This window comes from Tachyglossus aculeatus, chromosome X5 (genome assembly GCF_015852505.1).
Source record: "Tachyglossus aculeatus isolate mTacAcu1 chromosome X5, mTacAcu1.pri, whole genome shotgun sequence".
NCBI classification, from domain to species: Eukaryota; Metazoa; Chordata; class Mammalia; order Monotremata; family Tachyglossidae; genus Tachyglossus; species Tachyglossus aculeatus.
The window spans coordinates 5,780,132-5,798,360 of NC_052097.1; the positions used below are offsets into that span (position 1 = coordinate 5,780,132).

At 46.0% G+C, this 18,229-nt stretch overlaps 1 protein-coding gene and 1 non-coding gene across 8 annotated transcripts in view; both read right to left on the reverse strand.

Moving 5' to 3' along the window:
- Positions 1-5,772: 5,772 nt before the first annotated feature.
- Positions 5,773-18,229, reverse strand: part of MAPK10 (mitogen-activated protein kinase 10) — a 148,742-nt gene continuing 136,285 nt past the window's right edge. For 6 of the 7 annotated variants that reach the window (XM_038769233.1, XM_038769236.1, XM_038769238.1 and 3 more), the window contains 3 exons: positions 12,944-13,007; positions 11,420-11,497; positions 5,773-6,692 (listed from right to left, as the gene is read on the reverse strand). In XM_038769233.1, coding sequence (XP_038625161.1) covers positions 6,550-6,692; positions 11,420-11,497; positions 12,944-13,007 — 285 coding nt within the window. In that variant the 3' untranslated portion in view covers positions 5,773-6,549. Of the gene's footprint in view, positions 6,698-11,419; positions 11,498-12,943; positions 13,008-18,229 lie in introns of all 7 variants that reach the window. The other variant, XM_038769239.1, reaches the window with a different exon arrangement.
- Positions 8,648-8,785, reverse strand: LOC119947750. Its single transcript, XR_005456548.1, has one exon. It is a non-coding gene; the product is annotated as a small nucleolar RNA SNORA7 (small nucleolar RNA).

Consider the following 18,229-nt stretch of genomic DNA (forward strand, 5'->3'; position numbering starts at 1 on the left):
CTGTATTGTACTTTCCCAAGCACTTAGCACAGTGTTCTGCACACAGTAAGGACTCAACGAACACCACTGATTGATTTTTGATACTGTGAGCCCCACATGGGACAGGGACTGTGTTCAACCGTATTTGCTTGTATCCACCCCAGCGCTTATTACAATGCCTGACACATAATAAGCGCTTAACAAATACCATTATTATTATTATTACTATGGCATTTGCTAAGCGCTTACTATGTGCCAGATTCTGTATTAAACGCTGAGGTAGATACAAGCTAATTCACTTGGACACAGTGCCTGTCTCATATGGGTCTCACAGCCTTAATCCCCTACAGATGAGGTAACTGAGGCTCAGAGAAGTGAAGTGCCTTGCCCAAGGCCACATAGCAGACAAGTGGCAGAACTGGGATTAGAACCCACATCCTTCCGAGTCTCTGTCCCATGTTCCATCCACTAGGCCACAATTTTTCTCTGATTGATTGAATGATTAAAGACCAACCTCTCTCCGCAGCTCCCCTCCTCCATCCTCCATTCCCTACCCCGTACAGCCCCGCATCACAGCTGATTTTGGAGTATCCCTCTGATACCCCCCTCCCCACCCCAGAGCGGGCGCAAGAAAAAACCTTCACGAACCAGGCCTGCGAGTTCAGTTATGATCTCGGTTCATGTCGAGGGGAAGGATGTCCCCCCCACATTTAATAACCCAAAACAAACAAATCACAATGCATCGACTCAACATCGACCTACAAAGAGCGGATGGCAGAAACCCAAGTCCCTCCTTCTCCCTGCACGAACCCGGAAAGGCCAAGCCCGGACCCCGCGGCTCAGACAGCAGTGGCGGCGCCCCCGCCCCCCACTCAGACAGCGGTGGCGGCGCCCCCACCCCCCACGTCTCCCACTCTGCTCTCTGCCAGGAGATCCACTGGACAGTTCCATGAGATGGCTGTGTTCAGTTTCGTCTTCTGAAACTACTCGATCAACATGGATACGTGGCAGTCCGCGGGGCCAGGAATACTGGCCTGAGTCCGATCGGGTGAAACTCCAGACGGGTCTTGTGACGGGATGGATGGTCGAAGTGAGGCAAACAGTCAATGGAGAGCTAGGTATTGAAGGTTTGGTTACTGATGAGTTATACTGGCCATAAGTCCCAGGTACTACAGATACTCAATATACAGGATTCCACGCCTTTTCCAAGGACTCCCTCCGCAGTGCGCAGTTGAGCAGGGAACTGGACGAAGGCCAACAACGCAGAGCAGCCCGTGGACCATCTGAGCTCCAAAGGAGATGGTGGAGCCTCGCGTTGTGAGTTCGGAGAGAAAAATACTCAATAGAACTATGTACATCACACCCGACTCAGTTTCCAGAAAGGAAGTGTCCGGCCAGGAGGCCACGTTACCGCAGGGGTGTCGGGTAGGGAGGGGCTAGCTAACCGGCCCAGGGAGACGTGAGGGAGGAGATTCGTCCCAGGCCCCAACGCGCAAGACAAACGGATGTCATGGTAGGTATAGTTTAACTCCTGACGCCAACCCAGAACAGGTGGACTTTTTGCCATAAAGAGTTGGTTGCATTTTCTTTTCCAAAGTCAACATCCTTAAGCGGTGAACTGCCAAATATCCATAGACCCAGCAGAAATCTAGTAGACGATCAGGCTCTTGCAGTGAGCAGTACTGAGGACCGACATGCCTCAGGTAGGGGCCAAAAGTCACATCTTGGTTTTCCCCCCCTGCCCACTATCCCTGACTAATCTGTCAGGATGACAGTGATAACATTTCCCCGGACAAACATTCTCCTGATTCGGATGTTACCCTTGACCCCAGCACTCAGCCAACTTCCACTCACCCCTCCCAACCTGACACTGGTCAGTCAGTTGGCCGGCTAGGCCCCGCAAGATGGAGGCCCACTCCCCCCAGCTCAGTCTTTGGAGTCTTGAAGACGCAGGATTATGTTTTGGTTCTTTTGAATGATATTTGTTAAGTGCTTTCTGTGTGCCAGGAACTGTACTAAATGCTAGGGTAGATACCAGGTGATCAGTTTGGATACAGTCGCCCTTTGACAGATAACTGAGGCACAGAGAATTTAAGTGACTTGCCCAAAGTCACACAGCAGATAAGTGGCAGAACTGGGATTATAATTCTGGTCCTTCTGACTCCCAGGCCCGTGCTGTTTCCACTAGGCCACACTGCTTGAAACTGTCCGGTCATTTCCCATAATGCAGAAAGAGGATGGCAGGTCGACCATTTGTCTTGGGGACCCCTTGCCATACACAAAAACACTGGGACCCATATGCACATACTGGATAGAGTACAGGCCTGGGAGTCAGCAGGATCTGAGTTCTAATCCTGACTCTGCTACTTGTCTGCTGAGTGACTATAGGCAAGTCACTTCACTGTGTCTCTTTCCTCATCTGAAGAATGAGGATTAAGACCGTGAGCCCTACGTGGGACAGGGACTGTATCCAACCTTGCAACTACCCAGCACTTAGTACAGTGCCTGGCACATAGTAAGAGCTTAACAAATACTATTTAAAAAACAAAAACAACATCAGAAAAAAAGAAACCAATGCACCAGAGACACAACTAGAGTAGTGATGAGGTTTGGGTCAGAATCTTGAAGAATCAAATTCTATGTTGCACCATGCACATTTCTCCCCCTTCCCAAGAGACCCTAGGCTTATTTTCATCTGGGCTTCATGGATTCTAAAGGCTGAAGAAATAATAGTAATGCTATTCATTAAGCATTTACTATGTGGCAAGCACTGTTCTAAGCACTGGGGTGGATACAAGGTAATCAGGTTGGACACGGACCCCGTCCCACATGGAGCTCAAAGTCTTAATCCCCACTTTATAGAATAGGGAACTGAGGTACAGAGAATAATAATGATGATGGTATTTGTTAAGTGCTTACTATGTGCCAGGCACTGTACTAAGCACTGGGGTGGATACAAGCAAATTGGGTTGGATACAGTCCCTGTCCCACGTGGGGCTCACAGTCTCAATCCCCATTTTACAGTTGAGATAACTGAGGCCCAGAGAAGTGAAGTAACTTGCCCAAAGTCACACAGCAGACAAGTGGCGGAGATAGGATTTAGAACCCATGACCTTCTGACTCCCAGTCCCATGCTTTATCCACTATGTCATGTAACTGACTTGCCCAAAGTCACACAGCAGACAAATGGCAGAGACGGGATTAGAACCCAGGTCCTCTGACTCCCACGCCCATGCTCTTACCATTAGACCATGTTGTTGCACTCTATGGCTGCTAGTGGCACCAAACCCAAACCCCAGATTGACATATCACCTTCTCCTGGTGCACGTCTTCAGCAGATGATGTGATGCTACTGGAAATTCTGGGAATGCCAGGAGGCAGAATAATTCACTCTTGGAGGTGACAGATGAGTCCAGATCAAAAATTAAAGTTTTCCTAATGGGAAAAAAAAAAGGCAGTGGATTCCATTTATACCATAATGTTCTCTGACTGTTGGGGTCTTGCTGGTCAACAGAGAAACACATCTCTAGGGAAACAGTGTGGCCTCGTAGAAAGAGCACAGGTTGAGAACCAGGGGACTTGGGTTCTAATCCTAACCCTACTACTTCCTCTGTTGTATGACTTTGGGCAAGCCACTTAAATTCTCTGTCCCTCAGTTTCTTTTACTGTAAAATGGGGATTAAATCCTACTTCCTTCTACCTAGACTGTGAGCCCCATGAGGGCCAGGGACTTTGTCCAACCTGATTATCTTCAGCCCTTAGCCCATAGTAAGCACTTAACAAATACTGTAATTATTTATTATTATTAGCCAAAGTCTCTGAGAAGAAGAAAGAGCAAGAGTCATCTGATCCTTTAGCTGACCCAAATCCCACGTGATCTGATGGAGCTTCCTAACACTCCACGGGTCTTCAGGGCCTACCTTAAGGGGCTCATCCCTTCCTCTCCAGAAGAGCAGCTTCACCAAGGTTGCTTCTAGGAGAAGTTGGCTAGTTGGTTGTCCCTGTTAAAGGTTACCTGGAGAGGCCAGCTTGTCAAAGCAGGAGGAGGAAGAGGTGACAGCACTTGAAGGGAAGAAAACATCCATTGCCTTCCTTCAGCAACCTCCATTCTAAAGGCTGTTTGCTGAGTTCTGGATTGGCACCGGGAAAGACATGGAATGGAAAAGCCAAAGGGGATGAGGGGCAAAGTGGGATTAAGGGCAGAATAGGGGACCCTGGGAAAGGAAAGCAAGAGAGATGAGAGAGAATGAGAGAAAAAGTGGGAAAGAGGAAGAGAGGAAGGGAGAGAGGAACAGAGGAGGAAGAGAGACAGAGGGAGGGAGAACAAGAGAAGTAGAGCAAGAGACAGGGAGAGAGAGGGAGGAAGCAAGAGAGCAAGAACAGGGGCAGGGTGAGTCTTTTCTGATGACAAAAGAGATCAAGACCAAATGTGGAGTTTGGTCAGGAAGGGTCCACACTACTCCTTCTTCCCATCTAGATTCCAACATCTGCCGGCCCTAACAAAACATTGGACCCAAGTAGCCACCCCCACCAAACCCCAGATTGCCATATCTCACTCTGGAGGTGTCTCCTGCCCCAAAAGATCAGGCAGAAGAATGCTCTCCAGCCCTGCAAGTGCTCAAAAATCAAAGAGGCAACCGTTTCATCATTTCTAGAGGGTGGAGAGTCAGTCACGTGGACACTTTTGTTTTTCTCTTCTCCCCAGACAATCTCTCTTGGCTGTCTCACTCGTCTGGTCATCCATCACTGCAAGAGGCTTCTTCATTTCCCCAGTTGAAATACCATCGCGTACAGCTGAGCACGCCAAAAAGGTTAAAGGGCATTTGCACAGCGGGGCATCTGGCACCAGTACGGGATGGGGAAGTCTAAGGTTGGGATAGGCTATTATTGCTAAGTCACCCTCCCTCCCTATTATTGCGGTGAGAACCCCTAAGTGATGCTTCTTCACACAGTCCTTGAAAAGACTTTCCCAAGCACTTACATTCCATTTAGGCTGTATAAAGAGATGTCGCTTAATACTGGCAAGTGATCCTCTGTGGCTTTTAGGAAGAGCTAATATTGCTAAACCTACTTCAGCGGTACCTCGTCGGCTGTGGTCCCCGTTTCCTGCTGGGCCCAGACTTCTAGAAAATCGGCCACGCCTTTCTCGGACCTGTCAAATGTACGCAAAAGGAGTTTAGCCAAAACGGGAGACACTGAGAGCATCCAGGAAAAATGACGCCTCCTTCGGCATTCTCAGATCCAAAGCGTCGAGACCCATGGGATGCCTGCCGTTTGTTTCCTTTGGTACGGCTTTCAGTCCTGCAGGGCAGAGCCCAGCTCCATCGGATTTGAAACCCAAATCCTGCTCCCAGGCCTTACTATTATCGATGCCGCCAAGGACTCTCTGAGAAGTGGAGGGTGGGGGGGGAGAAGTGAGGGGAGGAGAGCTGTCTTGGGGAAGGGTGAGTATCAGTGCATGTCTGAGGAAATGACCGGAAGGGATTTGGATTTTTGGTCGCGGAGCCCCAAGGTAAGAACAGGTAAGTGAACTCCATGGCCCCAGTTGAGAGGAGACCTTTCCCGTGACTCCGGCCACACTCACCTCAGCCGGCAGAACCGGCCACTCTCTGTCCCGCATTCCAGAAGGCATGGCGGTGGCTCCACAGGCCAAGGACCCTAAGACAAGAACTGGCTTCCCGCCGGCCTGTCCCACACTGGTCTCCTGCACTCCCTCTCCCACAATCCATAGCAGCTGAGGAACGTGGCTTCCCCATCCGAGGTCACCACACACATCTTCTCCGCAGACCGAGCTCAGTAAAGGCTTTTAATCAGCTGAAATGGAGGGGGTGGGGACTACATCTTCAAAGGTCCGAGAATGCTTACTCACAACTTTTTTTTCCTTTTACAAATTTTCTTATAAGACATACAACTTAATCGATTAACAAACTAAACAGCTCGTATACTGGCAATATATTACAGATGGACTTATGAAGTAGCAGTAGTGGACATAAAATGGGTCAGTTAAACTACAGTGCCTACTGTGTATATACAGCACCGGGGGTACTGGATTCTCTACAAGTAAATGTGCTGTGCTCATATACAGACACATGCGGGTCTGGATCTACATTCACCTGACCGGGCCGGAAGGAGCAGTTGGCTGAAGATAGAGAAACATACACACACGCTTCAAGGGTTTTTGCATACCCTGTCATGCCAATGAGTGGCCGCCACAAGCTGTTAGGTTTGCGGCCTTTAATTCACACTCGGTGAAGAAAAAAAAAAAACGAGGGGGGGACCTCTTTCGTGTTTTGTTTTCTGCAGGAACCATCAATAGAGGAAGGCCAAAGCAGAACAACTCAAAGTTAAATATACGCTTGAGCTTAGCTGAGATACATAACTCTGGAGGAGAAGCGGGCGGAAAGGCTGATTTCACTTTTAGATGGTGTTTCGCTTCCTTTCTGAATATCTTTTTTTGTTTCCCCAGCTTTTTTAAATTCCCCCCCCCCACCACTCCCTCCCGAAATAGCGTGTTTGGCATCAACGGCGTCACCGGCTGAAGAAGGTCGGGTTCCTCAGGCAGGCGGCCAGTCACCTGCAACACCCCAGGGGACCCGCGGACGCTTCCAAGCTGCTGTCAGTGTCGGACGCCAAGGTTTGGTCAGTGGACATGGAGGAGATGTCGTTGACAGACGAGGATGGGGGGAGGCTCTCGCTGCTGTTCACTGCTGCACCTGTGCTAAGAAAAGGAACACCGACATGACTCAACCTGAAACTCCACAGACTCTCGCTCAGTGGCCACCCCTCACAGGTTTCTCCAGGTCTGGTGGGAGGTAGAGGGGAAAGGGGAGGGGAAGAGGGAGGGTAAGGAAGACGGGGAGAAGGAGAGAGAGGAAGATGGGGACGGAGAAGGGGAGAGGAGGAGAAGGAGAGGGAGAGGGAGCGAGAGGGAGAGAAGGAGACAGACTCAAATTCTTCTGCCTACGATGAATATCGGTCATATGCTGCTGAATAGAAAACACTTGACAATATTAACGATTACCATATCAGCCTCCTTGTTGACTTTTCTGCCTCCTATCTCTCCTCATTCCAGTTCATATTTCAATCTGCTGCCCGGTTCATTTCTCTACAAAAATATTCAGGTCATGTTTCCCCAGTCCTCAAGAATCTCCAGTGGTAGTCCAGTCAACTCGAAACAGAAACTCCTTACCATCCTTTAAAGCACTTTGTCCCCTCCTACCTCATCTCACTACTCTCCTACTATGACCCAGCCCACACATTTCACTCCTCTAATGATAACCTCCTTACTGATCTCATCTATCTCGCCACCGACCTCTCACCCATGTCCTGCCTCTGGCTTGGAACACCTTCCCTCTTTATATCCAACCGACAATGACTCTTGCCCCATTCAAAACCTTACTGAAGGCACATTTCCTCCAAGATGTCTTCCCTGACTAAGCCCTCATTTTCTTTTCTTCCTCTCCCTTCTGCATCACCCTGACTTGCTCCACATATCCATGCCCCCTCCAAGCCCCACAGCAGTTATGTCCATATTAATACAATAATATTAATATTATTTATATTAATGTCTGTCTCTCCCTCTACACTGTCATCTCCGGGTAGGGCAGGGAATGAATCCTTCCCTTTTCCACACATATCCAAATGCAAGCTTCTCTATCCCCTATTCATCCTCACTGACCAGTTGACAGAGTCCTACTACCCAGCATTTAATACAGTGCTCAACACAGAGTAAGCATTTAGTAAATACTATTGGAAAAATTTCACTGAAAATTATCCTGGTCTGTACTTTCTCCAGGATTACTTCTATTAATATTCTGCTCACTCAAAAACCTAGGACAATGCTGTATCCCAGCTGAAAATGCTAAGGACAGACCTCCATGTCACACTGCCATCAGAAACAGAGTGCCTAAGCCAAACTTTCCTACAGACAGATGAGGAGGCAAAAGAGAAAACACCACCAGGCACTGCAAACATTAAGCCCAACATGGCAACTAGGGACAACCTTTTTGCTGGCCAAATGTGGCTGGGACTGTAGATCCCCCATTGGCCTTTTTGGGCCCCACACGCACTCGGGGTGAATTTCACTGCCAGCGGTATCATCTTGGAATTCCAAGTATAACCACATACTCTCTCTATTCATGCCTTCCTGGCCACTGGGACCTACAAAAATCTCACTGTTTTCTTGTCTTGTCTAATGCTGTCGAGTCATTTCCCACCCAAAGTGACACCACAGACACATCTTTCCCAGAATAACAATAATAATAATAATAATGGCATTTGTTAAGCGCTTACTATGTGTAAAGCACTGTTCTAAGTGCTGGAGAGGTTACAAGGTGATTGGGTTGTCCCACGGGGGGCTCAGAGTCCTAATCCCCATTTTACAGATGAGGTAACTGGGGCACAGAGAAGTTAAGTGACTTGCCCAAAGTTACACAGCTGACAATCGGCAGAGCCGGTATTTGAACCCATGACCTCTGACTCCAAAGCCCGTGCTCTTTTCCACTGAGCCACGCTGCTTCTCTACTCTGCAGCTGCCATCGTTCTGGTAATGTACCCATATAGTTTTCTTGGTAAAATTACAGAAGTGGTTTACCATTGCCTCCTTCCGCTCAGTAAACTTCCCTCAGCTCTTTCCCTTGCTGCTGCTGCCTAGCATAAGTGAGTTTTGACTTGTAGCAGATTGCCTTCCACTCGCTAGTCACTGCCTAAACTAGAAATGGAATGGGTAGGCCTCTGCTTGACTCTCCCTCCTGTAGCCAAGACTGGTAGAGGACTGGAAACTCTCCAGGTGCAACCCTGAGAGGGGTACTGTTTTCTACCATGAGATAATTCACTTATTGCTGTAGTCAAGTCACATTAGTGGATATCGGCCTATGGCTTGGACGCCACCTCATGATCACCTGCTTGATGGCTGAAACAATAATAATAATTGTGCTATTTGTAAAGTGCTTACTATATGCCAGGCACTGTACTAAATGCTGGGGTGGATGCAAGCAAATCGGGTTGGACACAGTCCCTAGCCCCCATGGGGTTCACAGTCTCAATACCCACTTTACGGATGAGTTGACTGAGATCCAGAGAAGTGAAGTAACTTGCCCAGGGTCACCCAGCAAAGTGGTGGAGTCAGGATTAGAACCCATGACCTTCCTACTCCCAAGCCTGTGCTCTACCCACTATGCTGTCTGGTGGCTTAGGGATGGTTGGGGGCCGGGGGCGGTGTCAGAACAGACTCTCATGACGTGATACTTTATAGAAAGAAGCAATATTCCATTTCTACAGATCCCTTACCTTAAAATCTCAATGAAAATTGGAGAAATCAATTGTTTCAAGAAAAAAAAGATGTCAAATTACTTTAAAAACAGAACTTCAACATGATCATGAGCTTATAATCAAAAGTCTGTAAATAATAGAGAAAGGATTGTAAAACATTTGTAAGTAAACAAATTTTCTTCCAGAGTCTGAAGAAAGGCTGTTGGAAGAAAATATATTTTCTGTGCCTGTAATGCTGCTTACCAAGGAACACTTTGCAAATCAATTCCCAAAGCAAGCCGCTATGTGATCATGGCCCATAAATCACTCTGCCAGGTGTTCTGAGTGCAGAGAGAAGCCCGGTAATTTATTTAGAAATGTATCACTGTTGTACAGTGATTCCATCAATAAATCTAAGTGATCAGCTGTCCCTTCTCTCCTGCAGGGACTCACTGTGCTTCTAGTCATCTTTTACCTAGTCTGTAAGTTCCTAGTGAGAGGGACCGTGACTACCAACTCTGTTGTACTGTAGTCTCCCAAGCATTTAGTATAATCTTATCTGAACCAAAACCCAAGTGAGGAGTCTCCCTCCCTAAAAAGAGTAAAACATCTCTCTGCTTTCGCCCATTCTATCTGAGTCTCATCACTGAAGCAGCATGGTGTTGAACAGAGCACAGGCCTGCGAGTCAGAAGGTCATGGGTTCTAATTCCTGCTCTGCCACTTGTCTGCTGTGTGGCCTTAAGCAAGTCTTAACTTCTCTGTGACTTAGTTACCTCATTTGTAAATGTGGTACAGGGACTGTGTCCAACCCAATTTGCGGGTATCCATGCAGCGCTTAATACAGTGCCTGGCACGTAGTAAGCACTTAACAAACACCACAATCACTATTATTATTATTATGAATCAGAAAATCTCCAGGCTGTACTGCTGAATTAGCTCCCTTTGAATTTGGCAAAATACCACGTGAACAGAATGAGCCCAGATAAGCAAAGAAGGAAGTTTCCATTTTCCAAAGTCACACTTTGCTACCTCTCAGAAAATCACCCATAGGCAGAAATCCAATTAGCCTCTTGCATGAGTAAATTATAAGGCACTCAACTTAGCTAGTCAGTGGTACTGCACCAGTTATTGAAACAACCTCCAGAATGGAAGAAGCCTTCAGGGTATGCTCCCCAGAATTCAAAGACCCATGATTAGCTCATGCTTTTCCATATTAAATTATGAACTCTCACCCCAGAACAAATGGTTATAGTTAATAGTTTACATTTGAAGCTAAAATACCTTAGTGCTTCAACCCAGCAGAAGAAGAAACTTCACCCTCTTTTCAAGAATCCGTCTCACCACAGTTGTGGAAAGTTTTGGCCAGAATTATTTTGGTGTTTGCAGATCTGTCCTCTGTTCACCTTTGTGGTTAAGTTCTGGCAGGAGAGTTTTGTGTGAATTACCCTCTGATAGGCTGGCTATCTTTCTCTGCTCATTCTTTTGAATTTGTGGTGTATTACCTCCACCTCAGCTAAGACAATCACCTGAGAAGAAACTAATTAACTAGCCTGGAATTTCTTACATGGATTTCAAATGTCTGTTCCTAAATCACTACATATATGGAATCCATATATAATGGGGTAGCCATCTAGCTCACTGCCAAGGACTCTAACTTGACAAACACTGCTGAGCACTCTGGCTTGAAGAGCACTGCTGAGAACTCTGCTTGGCTAGGAGGGCAATGCTGATCACTCTGTTCGGCTTGGAGAGTACCACCAAGCACTTGCATTGGCTTGAAAATCATTATCAAGCACTCTGATTGGCTTGGAGGGGATTGCCAAGCATTTTGATTGACTTGAAGAGCATCTCCAAGTACTCCGTTTAGTTTGGAGAGTATTGCCAAGAATTCTGGTTGGCTTGGAGAGCATTGTCAAGCACTCTGATTAGCTTGGAGAGCATCACCAGCCACTCTGATTGGCTTGGAGATGGTAACCAGACTGTGAGGTCTGGGCTTCAGGAGAGGTTGGGACAAAGACAGGGGATAGGGAGAGAGAAGAGGCAGGACAGGGATATACACACACAAAGGATGGCAATTTCCCCAAGGAAAATAATGAACCACCATGGCTTACAGCCCTTGGGCCGTGACACTAACCCCAGGAGGAACAGTGGGGAACACAAGGAATTCAATTAAACATTGGGAGCGAGTACCTGAAGGAGAAGGCTGTCCTTTAACTACGCCATTTTTAGTCTTTTCTTCAGAATTCATTACTTCCTTGTAGATAAGTTCTGCAAACAAACAAACAAACAAACAAAAAAACCCAGTGGCACTGTTACAGAAAGGTATTGTTCACCTTCCTCAGAGGAACCCACAGTCTGGTGGCAAACTCACTCCCAATTTGGGTGGCAAAAAATAAAGGCAAGGATCCTTTCTTATTCCTGTCTTTCATTTCCCCAGCTGGGGGTCATCCTGAGGTCCCAGGCCCTTTTTCCTCCATAACTGACTCAGAAGCAAACATAAATTCATTTTCTGAGAGAACAAATTCACTTGAGGCAGATCAGGTTCACCTTTGGGGCTCAAGTCCAGCTATATCCGGTTCGAAGGTAACAAAGGAAAATGTCTAATGGGACTGAAATTTTCTCCAATTCCCCTACGCTGCCCTCCCCTCCCCCTGACCCTGTGACAGGAATTCTGGTCTTTAGAATCTGGGCCCTCCTACTGAATGGGATTGGTTTCGCCATGATGATGATTCATTCAGTTGTATTTATTGACTGCTTACCGAATGCAGAATACTACACCAAGCACTAATGACAGAGCCTCCCGTGACAGAGGGACTCACAAAGATGGCGGGACCAACACTCAGCATAGTGCAATGGATTATTCACTCTATTTTGCCCATTGTCACTCCCAGTCCCTCACCCTTTCCTGTTGTGTCCTTGCTGGGACACTGAGTGCCATGAGGTGGGCAGGCGTACAGCACAGTGTTGTACTGTTCTATTGTACTCTTCCAAGTGCTCAGTACAGTGCTCTGCACACAGTAAGTGCTCAATAAAAACGATTGACTGACAGTGCCCAGTTTCAAAAACTTAGAAAAAGGAATGAATGCAAGCAGTAACTCCACTTGTCTCACTGTGGGCAGGGAATATGTCTACCAATTCTGTTATATTGTATTCTCCCAAGAACTTAGTACAGTACAGGAAGTGCTCAATAATTCCCATCGGTTGCCTGATTTTCATACACAAATGAACAGTGGCTTCCTTAAAACTTCTCTCCTTCCCTGGCCCCCTTCCTTCCAATCCCTTCTGGCCACCCTAAACACCTTTTCACTCCCCAAGCCTCCTTTGAATATGTACCAGGTCTTCAATCGCATAGAACTAGAATCCCTTTGTCATTCCTGTCAGGAAAGTGCTCTGCCACAGGTGGGCAATCTCATAGTAATTTCCAGGGCACCGGAGAAGCCCACTTGAGGTCTCTGGCCCTATCGGATTGGAGAATTGAGGCCATGAGGTCTATAGAAAGATTTGGAAAGGTTCTGAATAACCTCATTTGAGCACAAGATGAGAACTCTGCTCTTGTCCACCCAACTGCACCTAAGCCTCCCAGAGGTTCACACCCGAAAATGGGAAAAACACCATAAAACAAAGAGCCCAAATTCCCTGTTTCCCCTGTACAGTATATCCATTTGAATGGGTGAGGTCAATAAATACCAATGACTGACTGATTGAAATATTCACCTTTCCACTCCTCGATAGTGTGTTCTCTTTCATCCAGCTGCTTATCGTATATCTGTGGAGGAGGCTGCAGAACAGAAGCAGATGAGAGAGATGCACGTTGCTTCTCATTAATTAGGAAGGAGCATGCAAAAACCCTTTCCTCTGTATTCAGCAATTCTAGTGAGATCCAGGATGATTATAATCAGACTCGGAATCACGGGCTAAAAATAATGTAAGCTCAGGTAGAGGGTAAGGGCAGAGGTCAGGACCACAGACTCCCATTCCAGTCCACAGGAGCAGACTCACCATCAACACCCAAACCCAGCAGCCTCCCTGATGTTGGACTGTGTCTACCTGAAAGTATCCAGAGAGTGCAAATTCCAAATAGGTTAATGGTTGCCTCCTAGGGTAGCTCTTGGTGGCCTTCATGGTTACTGGATGTGCCTTTGATGCCTGGGAGTCAGAAGGACCTGGGTTCCAATTCTGGCTCTGCCACTTCACTCTCTGTGCCTGAGTTATCTCATTTCTGTAAAATGGGGATTAAGATTTTGTACCCCATGTGAAACAGGGACTATATCCAAACTGATTATCTTGTATCAACCCTAGCACTTAGTATAGTGCCTAGCACATAGTAAGCACTTAAATACCACAAATTATTTTAATATTATTATTATTAGATGAATGTTAGTGTTAAATATGACAGGCAGGTTACACATGAAACACATGGGAAGCCTACTGGAGAGAGCCTGGGCCTGGGAGTCAGAGGACCTGGGTTCTAATCCTAGCCCGGCTACTGCCTGCCTTACGATCTTGAGCAAGTCACTTCATTTCTCTTAGCCTCAGTTTTCTCATCTGAAAATTGGATGTTATAATAACAACAACAATAATAATAATAATGGTATTTGTTAAGTGCTGTGTGCCAAGCACTATTGTAAACACGGGATAGATAAAAGATAATCATGTCCCACATGGAGCTCACAATCTATATAGGAGGGAGAACAGGATTGAATCCCTATTTTATAGATGAGAGAACTGAGGCACAAAGAAGTGAAGTGAGTTGTCCAAGGTCACACAGCAGGTAGGTGACAGAGCTGGGATTAAAACCCAGGTCCTCACCAAGCCTATGCTCTATCCACTGGACTACACTGTTTAAATACTTGTTCTTCCACCCACTTAGGCTTTGAGTCTCAATGCTTGACCTGATGATCTTGTAACTACCCCAGTGCTTAGTACAGTGCCTGGCATGTAGTAAGTACTGAACAACATAAGGATGTCATACGTAACTTCGGGTGGAAACCTGTGGAAGCGAGCACATGTCCCCGGGAAGACATGCATTCCCCCTCCCGCATCCCTCTGTACCCAAGCATCACTTCCGAGCCACTATGCTTGGCATCAGGAGTCAAATTGGAGGAGGGGCTCTAAAAGGAGAGGAAGGCTTGGTGCTGAAAATGAAAGTACCAAACTTAAATATGTCTAGAACTGCATCAAATGCAGCCAGGGTACAGACTGGCTGAGGCCTGGATGAACAGTCACTGCTCCGATCCTGGAAGCAGACTGTAGAAATGTTGGGTGCTAATGATATCAGAGGGGCCTTCAGTTGGGGAGCAGCTACCATTGCTTCTGAAAAACATTCTAGGGAATTCCAACTCCATCCAGGCTTTGTCCTGAACCTTAGTGTGATGGATGTTTGACATCTTCTGTCATGTCATCTAGCACGGTAGAAGACAACAACAGTGACGATGTTTGGATTATATTACTAAAGGGAGGAAACCATTCATTTTTTATCACAAGAGTAGCCATATAAATAGCTGTTCCTATAAAGTCAGGAGCAATCAAACAGTGATATTTATTGAGCACTTACTATGAGCAGAGCACTGTACTAAGAACTCAGGAAAGTACAATAATTAATCAATCCTATTTATTGAGCACGTAAAGATGCGAGGCTGCAGATGTCAGGAAACGGGTCTTCATTTGGATGTCCTAATGCATAAACTGAGCTGAATTTAATTGGAAACCTGACAAAGCAAAAGGCCGGTTTATTTGAATTCAGCTCAGCTCTTCCCACTGCCCAGAAACCCGGAGGCCGCTTTATCAGCACTGCACCACCTGCAACAAGGCTCTTCACGCTTCACTGCTACAGCTCAAAGGCTCCTGAAATTAACACTTTCCACATTCACAATCCGCATTCCTAAATTCCTCTGTACCTGGAGGATTTCACCTCATGGAGAGTCATTGAACCACGGTAGTGGTGGTAGTGATGATGCTTACCAACTGCCTACCGAACGCGATGCAAAGGGGAGGATGTCAGGGGAGTGGAAGAGAAGGTAAACCACTCTGTGTAATAATAAGAATAATTAATAACTGGGTTATTTATTAAATGTGTCAAACACTGTTTTAAGCACTGGAATAGATGTAAGTTAATCAGATCAGACAAAATCCCTGTCCCACATGGGACTCCCAGCCTAAGTCGGAGGGAGAGCACGTGTCGAATCCCCAGTTTACAGTTGAGGAAGCTAAGGCACACAGAAATGACTTGCCCAAGGTCATATGACAGGCAAGGGGTGGGGCTGGGATTAGGATACACATCCTCTCTCAGATTCCTGCTCTTTCCATTAGGCTATGCTGCTTCCCTGAACTGGGAAGTATATTTGGGAAGCACTTGAAAAGAACAACAGAAGCTCAAGAAATATTCCCATAGTGATGTCCAAGTGCTGTTTCTATTACTGTGCTTACTCTCCTAAGCACTTCTTAATAGCAAGAATCGCGTCTACTAACTCTACTGTACTGTGCTCTGCCAAGCCCTCTTTAAAATGTCCTGCACAAAGTAAGCACTCAATAAATACCATTGGTCAATTTCTACCTCAGTAGAAAGCAGTGCACTTTCGTTGACTCCCAGATGAAATTAGTAGCTGTAAATCAGGGGCAGGATGTTGCCAACATGTACTTCCCAAGCGCTTAGTACAGTGCTCTGCACACAGTAAGTGCTCAGTAAATACTATTGAATGAATGAATAAATGAATGAATGAGTGATACCAGTTAGGAAATGACTTCAAGGACTAAAGGACAGACCTGGGACTGAAATTTTTGCAGTCTTTCAAGCAAAGCATCCAGGGAGATTTCTAAAGGAAGACAGAAGCTCAGGGGATTATGTAACTCTCACAAGGTCACTGCCATCCTCCTGCTTTGGCTAACTGGATTAATGAAAGAAGCCTCAGGGGTATTTTCCCTCATTAGTGAGTCTTGTCACTGTTTCATTTGCCCTTAAAAGCTATCCCAGTCCCCAGGCTCAGACTGGCTCCATCTAAAAGGGCAGACAATTTCCAGGAAGACATGTACCAGGCTAATGCTTCCTGGGGCTAGGATCCTGGGGAGCAGGGTTTTGAGACAGCTAAAGGGGATGTGTTTAGGGATATGCCCTAGGTGCCACTGTTCCCTCCTCCCTCTGGAAAGGTACAGGTCACATCAGCATGGCATAGTGGATAGAGCACAGGCTTGACACTCAGTCATGGGTTCTAATTCTGACTCTGATGCTTGTCTGCTGTGTGACCTTGGGCAAGCCAATGCACTTCTGTATGCCTCAGTTACCTCATCTGTATAATGGAAATTGAGACTGTGAGCCCCACAAGGGACAGGGACTGTATCCACCTGATTTGCTTGTAACCACCCCAGTGCTTAGTACACTGCCTGGAACATAGTAAACATTTAACAAGTACCATCATTATTATTATTTATTAAGGGTGTTCTGTGTGCAAAGCTCTGTACTAAGCCCTTGGGAGGGTATAATACAACAGAGTTAGCAGGCATATTCCCTATCCATAGTGAGTATGCATGTCCCATGTCTCACCCAATCAATCACTCAAGAGTAATTACTGAGCACCCAACTGTGTGCACTTGGAAGAGTACAAGACACCCTACCCGTCCCTGAGAAGCTTCAGTCTACCAGGGGTGATTAACAGACACAAGCTGTTCCTAAATTGTTGGAGGAAGAGAAACAAGTATCTCTCCAGCTGCAAATAGCAGAAACATGGCAGGAAGTAATATGAGAATATGCATATGTGCTAAGGGTAACTGTTGAATTGAAGCCATCTTGGAATTCCAGGCAGGGGAATTTCTGGGCATGAACAAGGAATCCGAGGTGGGAGAGTACAATAAGGTTAGCTTGGGAAGAATGAAGAGTGTAAGCTGGGGTGTGCCTTAGAGTCAATGGTAAGAAGTTTCTGTTTGGTGAATGGGTAACCACTGAAGGTTTGTGGGGAAAGTGTTTTAGGAAAAAAACCCAGTTAACTGTATGAAGTATGGAAAGGCTGAATGCAAGAATGCAAGGAGGCTGATAGAGTGGTCTGACGAAAATATGCTAAGCACTTGGACCAGGTAGGTGGCTATGGTGCTCTGGAATACCTCAGCCCAAAAAATCCTTAAAAATATGCAAACCCTCTTTTTTCACTGATTAGTAACCAATGCACTCATATAGATCAATTTACTACCAGAATAATTGCAAATAAAGTAAAAGCAGTCAAATAATGTAAAAAGAGAAAAGGATTATGCCCAGGAAAAAGATGCAAACCATAAGAAAATTAGTCTGTTTCTTCTGACAAGGACTGATTGTATTCAATAGGTATGCCTTTCACTCTTAGAAAATCCTTAAATAGGATTGAGCTGAACTGGAATATCTCCATAGATTTTTCTCTAATTTAATAAAAAAAAAAAAATGAAGGTTTATCCAGGTAGTCAATATTATTGAGTACGCTCTGTATGTAGAGCACTGAATTTGAATCTGGAGCATTACAGAGTAGAACAGGCTGTGCAATCAAGATTTTCACCACATAAAGACAGAGGCAGGTCAGTGTAAATACCTGTAATCACACCTCTAGGTAATCACGCCTTATGAACTGAAGATAAAGGTGGTCTAAGGAAGGTATTGTAGACACACCAAATGCATCTTGATTCATGTCACCATCATCATTAACAATGTTTATTTTGGACCTACCAGTGAGCAAAGACTGTTTCAGGCATTCGCAAACATATGAAAGCCTGCCCCCAAGGATTGTATAACCTAATCAGGAAGGCAAGGAGCACAAAGTTCCAAATATAAGTAAAAGACTAAGGGCACAGATATCCAAGAGGTGCAAAAGTGAGTAAACGCATCATTACTCTATTAATAGCTAAACAAAAATACTTAACTTCTCAAGTGACTGGTGGGATTGGATGAATTGGAAGTTGGGGTGACTAATATGAGAAGGCTTCTTGGAGGAGGTGGGGGTTTTTAAGACCATTCTGAATTTGGTGAGGGAGATAATTCCACGATGG